At 40.9% G+C, this 11,424-nt stretch overlaps 1 protein-coding gene across 1 annotated transcript; it reads left to right on the plus strand.

Moving 5' to 3' along the window:
• The first annotated feature begins 6,031 nt into the window (after positions 1–6,031).
• On the plus strand, positions 6,032–6,556 carry LOC139949257 (snaclec 5-like). The gene has a single exon (XM_071947656.1). It carries the CDS (start codon positions 6,032–6,034, stop codon positions 6,554–6,556), a length of 525 nt encoding a protein of 174 aa, XP_071803757.1.
• The last annotated feature ends 4,868 nt before the right edge of the window (positions 6,557–11,424 follow it).

An 11,424-nucleotide genomic window follows, 5' to 3' on the forward strand; every position in this document is an offset into this window, starting at 1 on the left:
TGAGCTGAACAGTAATGGATTTGTTATGTAATTCACTGGAGCGTGATCTCATTGTCCAGAATGAGTATTTATACAGTGACTGGACTGGCTATACCGTCATTTAGAAGATATATTATTTTGTCACCCTGCAAACATGGTGAGCCAGACTAAAGCGAGGAGGAAGACCGTTGTCCCGCAACGCGAGGAGGAGGCAAAGGGGAATCATTGGAAGGCGAAGTTTCTCGCCTGCTGAGATAGTGAAGTTAGTGTTCCTTGTTGCATTGAATTGGTAGGTGCTTAATAACAAATTTTCAGAAGTTGTAACGCTGAAGAGAAAGGCCGACACCTGGGCAAATCGCGAAGAATCAACTGTGTTGGAAAAGTCCTCAGAACTACCAAAGTGGTTCATCACAAATAGGATGACATTCAGAGATTTCGCAAGCTTGCACACGACGCAAACATGCAATGAGAGTACAACATGTAGTTGGTTACCCCTAAACTAAAATTATAAATTAAATAAATAAACGAAGTAAATAAAGTAAACGAAGTGAATACTACAGAGCAACTCGTTCGCACCTTTGTAACCTCCCGACTTGACATGAGAATCTCTCTCCTCTATGGACTGCATAATAAATTTACTGCTTGTCTCGCCTTCAAAATATTGCCGTCAGAATTGTACGTACCTCGGTCCAACACCCGAGTCACATCACACCTATCCTACAAGATCTACATTGGCTACCCATTAAGGATAGAATCATCTTCAAGATCCTTGTGTATGTATATCGCTCATATCAAAAGGTACTTTATCACCATATCTCTCAGAAGGACTCCAACCTCATACTTCCAACCGCCAGTCTTTTAAGGAAACCCCTGGCCAAAACATCATGGGGTGAAAGATCAACTACTTCTGCTGCTCCTTCATTATGGAACGACTTGCCGGATCATGTTAAACTTTCTCCATCAATAGCTTTGTTCAAAACTTCCCTCAAGCCTCATCTAATGAGGACTTTTTCCCGTTTATTGTGTAACTGCGCCATGAGCATATTTAGATGGATACCCGCGCATTGTATGCCCAATATTATTATTACTATTAACTAAATAAACAAACATAAATAATTATTTAATGACGAAATAAAATAACAAAATTACGAAAAATTTACTAAAAAGTGAAGAAAAAAAACAGGTTAGTAAATTCTCAAAAAATTTTGAGAAAGTTTGAGAAAATGTCGCAAGGATTGTAGAACATATTAAAAGTTGTTGTAATTGACATAAAGCTCAATTCGCCCGAAAATATTGGCCAGGAATGTTGAAAAAGGGTTTAAGAAAACGCTACGAAGCCGAAAACACCCCACGTAGCAATAATAAGGACTTACGCACTCGATTGAAGTTACGAGTGCTTCGTGAATATGACGCAACTCGCTAAGAACGAACTAGTAACACGTAAGTGCTTACTAAGGCCTAAGAAGGCTTCATGAAAAAGGCCCCAGGTCCTAGTGGTTAGTCCACTCTTATGTAACAACTCCCCAAACCTGCTGCTACAAATGTACTTGAATAAAGAGGTCTGAAGCAGTGCTTGCATCTTTTAAACATGAAAATATAAACAACCAGGTCCCAGTGGTTAGTCCACTCTTATGTAACAACTCCCCAAACCTGCTGCTACAAATGTACTTTAATTTAGAGGTCTGAAGCAGTGCTGATCCTTAGACATGAAAATATTAACAACCAGGTCCTAGTGGTTAGTCCACTCTTATGTAACAACTCCCCAAACCTGCTGCTACAAAAGTACTTGAATAAAGAGGTCTGAAGCAGTGCTGGCATCTTTTAAACGTGAAAATATAAACAACCAGGTCCCAGTGGTTAGTCCACTCTTATGTTAGCCTTGCTCAAGGCAGTCGCATTATTCGCTCCGAAAAGACGCAGCTGTAAACCCACCCGCCGTATACCCTGTGCATGGTGTGTGCGATCACACCGAATGACCCACCCGTATACACACTGTCACATCGCACAAATACTGTTCACACAAGTCATCGCACTCGTACACCACTAACCGCATGCGGAGGCCGTCAGGCCGACAGCCTTGTCGGATCGGTATCTTCCCGTTTTAATGTGTTGTATTGAAAAAATTCCAATAGTGGACGAAATTGGGGGGGCTCGACGATATGCTAGTATGCAGCTCATGAATATGTATATCGTTCGTCAGACCTATCAGACAACACAGGATGTGAGGCAAATGAATTATTCATTTTGACGTCCAATCACGCACTTCCCTTATCACGACCTTTGGACCCTATCATGCGTCCGTGGTGGTGGTGTGTGAGGTAAACATGTCTCGTCTTTCGCGGGCATTTTGGTAATGAGCTGACCGTGGGAACTCTTCGCTTATTATAGTAATGAGGTCAGTGGCTTCAACACAGATCCTACAAGGCTGTCGGCCTGACGGCCTTCGCATGCGGATAGTGTACGGGGGCATCGTGTCGTGCGATGTTACGCACAGTGAATACGGGTGGGTTTTACGCACAGTGAATACGGGTGGGTTTTTATACAGCGGCGGTCTTTTTTCGGAGTGAATAATTCGACTGCCTTGAGCAAGGCTACTCTTATGTAACAACTCCCTAAATCTGCTGCTACAAATGTACTCATGAATAAAGAGGTCTGAAGCAGTACTTGCATCTTTTAGACATGAAATCATTAACAACCAGGTCCTAGTGGTTAGTCCACTCTTATTTAACAACTCCCCAAACCTGCTGCGTGGGGGATCGTCGCGAACCGTGCCGGAATGTTCCGAGAGCACACGAAAAGTTCCGAACCGCTGTAGAGGTTAGTTTTTAGTGCCTTCCGTAGACCTAAGGGGCTTCTAACAGGCAGACGGGACCTAGTAATTGTAAGCCGAAACCTAAATCCGAGGCTTTAATTAGTTTCAAAGAGGCACAACTCAACTGTATAGTCTAAACGAAAAGGAAAGTCCTCATTTCGTTAGTATAGGGCCAAGGCCCCCATCATAAAAAAGGGTGCGTTTTCCGCGGTCGTATTTACAGTTCGGGTTACTTACTTAGACTTAGGGGCTCCTGCGTCATCCGACGCATGAAGCAGTCAACGCTCTCCAGGCAGATCGGTCAGCAGTCAGTGACCTGACGTCGCTCCAGCCTCTATTGACCCTATGAAGGTCCCGCTGGATGGTCTGGTGCCAGTTCATTTTAGGTCGGCCTCTCTTCCTCCTTCGAGGCGGATTCCACCACAGGACTTGATTGGCGAGTCTCGAAGGGGGGAGCCGCGAAACATGGCCTAGCCAGTTCATGCGCCGCCCGCAGATTGTATTGGACACTGGAGTTTGTTGTGATCGTTCTCTGACCTCCTCGTTGCGGACGAAGTCACTCCACTTAGTGCCCAAGATCTTCCTTAGGCATCTTGAGTCGAATGCATCAAGTTTCTTCTCTTGACTTGATTTTAAGTGCCAAGTTTCGCAGCCATAGAGTAAAGTAGATAGCACGTTGGAATTGTAGAAGCGAAGCTTGGTTTGAAGAGAGAACTTCTTGCATGTCCAGATCTTATTAAGCTGGTTGAAGGCTGCGGAGGCTTTACCTATTCTGCAGCTGATTTCATGATCCATTGATCCCTGGCTGTTGATGGAACTTCCCAGGAAGGTAAAGTCATCCACTACATCAACTTTATCTTGCCCAACGAGAATGTCAGGTGTTGTCTGGTGATCACCTGAAAGCATGATTTTCGTTTTCTTTCTGCTGATCATAAGACCCAGTCTAGCTGAGGCATCACTGATTGAGTTCATTACAGTCTGGAGACCATGGGTACTGTCGGACAATGCTGCGATATCATCAGCAAAATCAAGGTCGGACAGATTGGCTCCTCCAGTCCAAACGGTCCTTCGTAGCTGTCTTCAGAACCCAACAATGGCCACAGCGAATAGAATAGGAGACAAGATACAGCCTTGGCGCACACCAGTTAGTACCTGGAACCAGTCACTGAGACCGTCTTCGGTCCGAACACGGCAGCGGGAGTTGTCATAGATGTTTCCGATCGCTTTGACTATCCTTTCCGGAATGCCATATGAAAGGAGTATTCCCTCAAGGAAGGCCTGTGAATACTGTCAAAGGCCTTACTGAAGTCAATAAAACTGACCGCAAGAGGCACCTGAAACTCCTGGCTCTTCTAGATGATGCGACGGAGAGTAAAGATCTGCTCTGCACAGGAGCGTTTCGGTCTGAAACCTGCCTGTTCCTCACGTAGCCCATTATCTACCAGGCCACAGATCCGGTTCAGAATCATCTTGCAGTAAACTTTGCCAGGAACCGACAGTAAGGTTACACCCCTCCAGTTGTCGCAATCAGCAAGGCTCCCTTTCTTTGGGATACAGATGATAGTACCATCTTTCCTGTCATCTGGGACGATTCCGGACTTCCACACTTGGTTACAGGTCTTGCACATCCACTGAATGGGTTGAATTCGGGTTGAATTGGCCATTTTTGTCAATCACTGTGGCCAATGACGAAACAGTTATTGGTCAGCGCTACTGCCGCGAAAAACGCACCCCTCCAACAGGTCTCATCTACAATTACAAAAACTATAAAATAATTCTTGTTCAGTTTTGCAATGATGGAGTCGATGATGCGAACAAATTCAATGTAAAAACACGCATAAAGCAGTCATACACGTACCATGTAATTTTGCATGTGGTCAGACCACATGCGTGTTTGACCGCGTGGCACAATGTAAACGTTTCTGGGTGTATGTTTTTCGTTTTAAAACGAAACCATCATTCTGTCAATTCAGAGAAAACAAAATCAGACTGTATTATTATCTTTAAAGGGGCATTGTCTTCACCATCTGCATATTGTTATACACTTATTTATTTTTTTTTTTTTTTTTTTCTATTATTATTTTACATACTCCCCTTTTCATACATTCATGTACTATTCTATGTAGGCATACATGTATTTATTTTGTTTAATATTGTTTTCATTTTGTTTATTTGGTAGTTGATTGTTCGATATTTTTACTTGTTTACTATTTTTTTCATTCTTTTGTTCTGTTTTATTTATTTTAAAACATAAATTTTGTTTTGTGCTAATTAATATGTTTCTTGCCCTTCTGTTTAATCTCACGTGTTTTATTTTCGTCAGAATGATGCGCCGAAACTCTGCACGGTTGAAGTATAATCCGTAATTATATTAGAACAAACAATCTGAGAATCTGAGCATTTTCAGATCCAACTTGTTCATTATCCCCTGGAGTATATACTTATAGCTTTAAAGGCAGTGGATACTAATTATTAGCATAAAACCTTACTTAAGAACGAGTAATGGGGAGAGGTTGATATTAAAACATATCAATGTAGGAAACGGCTCCCTCTGGAGTGAAGTAGTTTTCTAGAAAGAAGTAATTTTCCACGAATTTTATTTCGATACCTCAGAATTAGATGTTAGGTCTCGAAATCAAACATCTGAAAGCACACAACTTCGTATGACAAGAGTGTTTTTTTCTTTCAGAGTTATCTCGCAACTTCGACGGCCAATAATATTGAGCTCAAATTTTCACAAGTTTGTTATTTTTACGCATAAAATATGTTAAGATACACTAAGTGAGAAAACTGTCTTAGACAAAAAATTTCCAATAGTGTCCAGTTGAGTAAAAAAAGAAATGAGTTAAATCTTTTGTGAGTATATAAAAATACATTACTTAGACGTATTGATTTTTGTTCATACACATTTTGCACTTGGTCTTGGTTTGGTTTTATCGATCTCTCCCGTCAATGTCTATCTGTCTCTGCGGGACACAATTACTAATACCCATAATGCTGTGCAATATACAACGTGGTGTTTGTATATAGTGGCCTAGATATGGATTGACGATCGTAACAATGCTGGTTTAAAATAATCATAATAAGATCTCCATAGCGACATGACGCAGCGACTATTCTTGAACCGATTAGATTCATTCTAAAGCGTTGTTCATGCAAGTTGGAATTTTCTATTACGAGACTTGTAATGTTATCAAACTGTCAATTCATCTCCACAGAAAGTCTTGCATGAAGTCAATCATGAAGACCTTAGTTCTACTGTTCGCAGTTGCCTTTTATTTCGTGGTATCGAGCTGCAATGAAAGGTTGATCTGCCCCTCTGAGTGGGTATTATTTGGCGAGTCATGCTACAAGTCAGTGATGAAGGAAATGACTTTTCAAGACGCGGTCAAAACCTGTACCGATATGAGCGGAGGCTTGGTAGTTTCTACGTCACTAACAGAGAATCAGTATATCTTTGAGATGTTCAGTAAAGTCGTAGGCCTAAGAGGTAAGGTCTGGGTTGGCTGCACTGAAAAGAAGGAAGAAGAGAAGTGGGTGCAGCTTGGGGAGGGAGGCGAAGAATGTAGTTTCTTCAACTGGTATCCAGGAGAGCCCAATCAAGAGCCTGAAGATTGTGCGCAGATGGTTCTTTTTCTCAATGGAAGTTGGTATGACGGAGACTGTGACGGGATGTGCTATGTAGTTTGTCAGCGCCCTGCCGTCGCACCAACCAACCCGCTCCTGTACTGCCTGCAGGCAGACACCAACGGCCGCTTCGCATGATCCCATCTGCTTGACCAGTCACATCACCAAGGAGTTACAGATCAAGGGTTTGGTCGCGTGTGTGGATCAACGATGAGCCTCGATGCCGCTCCTTCAACAAACTACTCGACAGCAGCGGAGAGCATTTTTTGTATTCACTTTATTAACTTCACTTGTGGGGATTCTGACAGAGACGACAGAGGTGGATAATTGTTGTTATTATTTTTCAACAACTGACAACATAGGACAACATATCACACTAAAGAAGAACACTCAAATAGACTAAACAGTGAACTGAGAACACATTTCTTTTAAACGATTGATCTTTCAGTCGATGATTATTGACCAATTGTTGACATTATGTTTCGGTATACAGTTTTTGGTGTATTTATTTTATGGACACGAAGCTCAACCTGGGTTAACTTCCTCCTTTATTTGCTAACAACAAATCAGAAGCTTCATTTTATGACGTCACATTGTCCTTAATAATGCAACTTATGACTTTTGAAAGGTTGACCCTTTTATAAAATAATAATGAGCAGGGTCTGAGACAAAACAAAAGATGCTAAAAGGACCCTTCGCTTGGTCTGTACTGATGATGAGGTCGCTATTTAGACTTGTGGACAAGTCGTTGGTTCCACGCGGTGAGATAATCGAGTTGCAGCGGTGCTCTCCGCTCAAACTGCTTGTTGCGCGACTACTACGCGCTGCCCGATAAGTCAGCAACTAGTCTTGGTGCAAGACGTTTCTCGTTTCCTTTTCACGCACACCGCGGCCAAATCACCGCAGCGCGCGAACCGACTCACCTGACTCATAGTCCACTCACCGCCCCGGGGGCGGTGAGTGAACTAAAGTCAGGTGAGTCGGCGCGCGCGCTGTCGGTGAATTGGCCGCGGTGTGCGTGAAAAGGAAACGAGAAACGTCTTGCACCAAGACTAGTCATCAGCAACCAGCAGTTCGCGCGAGAGCAGTGACAACTCGACTATATCACCTCGTGAGAGGGACCATACGACTTGTCCACAAGTCCAGTCGCTATTTACTCTACATTAAAAAATATATATATATATAAAAAACACCAAGTAAAAATGTATTTTTTTTAATAAGATGTAGAGGACAAACCTTCAATGTAACGGGGCAGTGTGGTATCAATAGGGCTAGACCCATGGTTTGCTAGCTGAACATGGAATAGAGATACATGGGAGAGACCCATTGCTAATCGCAAAACCCTTCCCATGATGTAAATTGCCCATCGCGCACATGCCCACTCAGTCACACTATTGGTGGTCACGTGTGGCTCAGTTGCCGGGCTCGACATCTCTTCTTCAATGGTTGACAGCGGAGATCATTTTGACAGTTCAATGACGTCACTCATGAGGATGCTTATGACAAAATTGAGATGGATAATTGTTTGTACATTTTAAATGACTGCGTAGTGATTTAAGACGGGATTTCTCTGTCGATCAATATTTAGATCGATAATCATGATAATTGATCAGTTATTTATATTATTAAGTTTCGGGTAAGTTACAGTTTTGATGCACGTAACTTTCCCCTCTAGTTACCAGAAACAATAAAATCAATGGATCGAAGCCTCATGTTTATAACATCACATTGTCCTCGAATGAAGGGTTGAACTTTATACGAACTTGGAAGGTTGTATTTCAGAGTCTATACAAACAAACGAGCACTTATATTGGTAATGCCGAGATTCTACAGAGACTGATGTTCCCTCAAACGGACTTTGTAATAATTTTCAAACCCCAGTCACCCAACTTCGTTATGCTGAAATTCATCGTTCAATGAATGAAGAACATGGAAATGACAAAATAACATGCTCCACGTATAGTAAAAGAGAGAGGGTCGGCGTTCACAATGTTGCAGGAGATATTTGTTAAACTAAAAGTAAACAATAATAGACACTCAACTCTGCACTCAACATTTTATTTAGGACATGGTAAGAACGTTATTGTCTATTGAAGCCCGACTTAGGCTATCGCTTTGAACACTGGGGTCAAAATAATTTAAAATGTTGATCGAGATGTCATTTTTTACATTAAAAATGAACACCTTCGGTATTAATTGTCATAGACCGGTCTACTCACTTGGTGTATTTCTATGCACAAAATAACAAACCTGTGAACATTTGAACTCAATTGGTCGTCGAAGTTGCAAGATAAATGGAAGAAAAACACCCTTATCACACGAAGTCATGTGCTTTCGGATGCTTGGAATTCGGGACCTCAAAATCAAATTCTGAGGTCACGAAATCAAATTCAAATATGTTTAGTGAGTTAATAACTTTTTTTTCGAAAACGACGTTACTTCAGAGGGAGCCGTTTCCCACAATGTTTTATACTATCAACATCTCTCCATTGGCCGTTACCATAAGTAAGTTTTTATGCCAACAGTTATTTTAAGCAATTACCAATAGTGTCCAGTGCCTTTAAGCCTCTGTCCCTGTACCGCCCGAGTTTCCTGAAAAAGTTATTAGTTTTCAAGATTCTTGCAGTATATAACTAGAATCGTGGTTCAAATTTCAAAAGGTAGCCAAGGCTTAAAGGCACTGTACATGTTTGGTAATTGTCAAAGACCACTGTTCTCACTTGGTGTATCCCATCATAAGCATAAAGTAAAAAGCCTGTGAAAGTTTGGGCTCAATCGGTCATCGAAGTTGCGAGAAAATAATGAAGGAAAAAAACACCTTTGTTGGACGTATTTGTGTGCTTTCAGATAGAGATAAAAAACTTCTAGCTAGAAGTCTTTTAATATTTTAGTGAGAAACTACCTCTTTCTCAAAAACTACGTTACTTCAGAGGGAGTCGTTTCTCACAATGTTTTATACTTTCAACAGCTCTCCAATGATGATTACCAAGTCAGTTTTTAAATTAATATTTGTTTTGAGTAATGTCCTGTTCTGTAATGTTTGTTTTATTAGAAGCTATACGTCCATAGGGAACAATAAATGCCTCTTGTTAACGGCTGCTGGTAATTTGTATGGCGATTAATTTTTGTATAAGGTAAAATGTACACAATAGCTTCTAAAGGCTTTAATATGGATCGATGCTCAAACTAATTTAATGCTATGGCGTTAGTTTTCAACAAAACCATCACAATGATTGATAATTTCATTTTCTCAATGAGCGTTTTGTTGGGTAAGAGCTAAATTATTTCATCATCATTAGCATCGACATTTTAAAAAGTCAACTGTGAAGGGGGAAAACAATAATGATCTTTAAACAGCTATACATAGGTTGACTAATGCGTATAATAACTATCCATTTTTATTTTGATGTTACTTTTTTTGGAAGCCTTTCTTAATATTTTATGCATGATGTACATCACAATGCTAATCCAAAACGAGGCGATGGGCGCAGCCACTGTAAGTGATGGGTGAAGTGCGCCATAGCCTCATTTTGGGTAAGAATTATGACGTCATGCATAAGTATTAAGAGAGGCGTATAGTTGTTTCCTTAGAGGAATTCCTCCTACCCCATGTTAAAGTACACCGATAGGCGGCTGGGCGGTCCAAAAGCTAAAAGGGTTAAAGGGGCACGTTTCCTTGGATCGGGCAAGTTTGTGAACCGTTCGTTATGAAACGCGTTCTGGTCAGAAAGTTGTTTCATTTGCAAAATATAATGTTCCACACAAAATGTGCATCGAAATTGTGCAGTTTTCCGTTAAAAATATTGTGAACTAACACGGCACGCCAATTATTTTGTGAAGTCAATTTTTTGACTCACAAAAGTTATAGCCGACCCGTAGTGAGTTAACAAAGTAAAAGGAAAACCACGCAATTTCGAGGCATATTTTTTGTAAGGATCATTATCTTATAATTTTTAACATATACATTTTGTAATTGGTTACCAACACACCCGGTTTAAGGCAACGTGTACCTTTAATGATTTTGTTACAACCTTCACCGAATTAAACCGCTCGGTATATCGCCCATGATGCGCTATCAACGTTGGAAGCGCGTGTCGGTTGATTATACGCCTCTCTTAATATTCATGCATGACGTACCTCATGCATAAATACTAAAAGAGCTGTATACACCATTGTCCTGGAAACGACATCACGCCAAAGTTTATCAATTTTTCTCGTTTGCGTGCCGGGAGCCATTCACACACTCAATTAAGTAATATGAAAAACGACCGAAATAAGACAATTATGATAAATTACTGCCTCTTGAGATGACGCCTCTTGTCGGTGATCGTTGGTAATATAATAAGAGCAGTGAGAAATTGGCGGTGAATTTTTTAGACGCACGCACAGAAAGAGGAAAACACCATAAAGAGTGACCGCTAAAAACAAAAACCTACGTCTGCTCAGATTTACCCAAAATATTACTATAGAGGAGTTACGGTACGTTCCAACAGGTTTTGGAGGACTGTTAATGAGCGAGCTCGAAAATTATACCGGGTAGGCTGCAGTGTTTTATCGTTTTAAAAAATATCGAGTCATTTTCAAAGGTAAGGACACCATAAGTTTGACGGGTATAAATTTTTGCTAAAAAATAACTACATCCAGGAACATGTTTGGTTGCAACGTCCTCTGGGGTACGTTGTCAACACCACCAAAACTTTCTCTGTAATGCTTTAGATTGTTTTGCAGTTTTGCAACGAGTTTTGTTATTAAGTGTGTTGTTAACATGTACAAGTATACCTTTTGCTCGTGTTATTGGTTTCATCAAAACGTTGAAAATTGTTAGTGACCCCAATTTTGTACACAGAAATGTCGGGAGAGGATTTTCCCCCATTCTGTTAAGGAGAATGGACGAGAAAGTGTAGATTCGTATTAACGAATCTACAATTTAGAGTCTATTCTTTGACTTAAAGTGAGTTAACAAAGTAAAAGGAAAACCACACAACTTCGAGGCATATTTTTTTGTG

The sequence above is a fragment of the Asterias amurensis genome, chromosome 2, assembly GCF_032118995.1.
Source record: "Asterias amurensis chromosome 2, ASM3211899v1".
Lineage (NCBI taxonomy): Eukaryota > Metazoa > Echinodermata > Asteroidea > Forcipulatida > Asteriidae > Asterias > Asterias amurensis.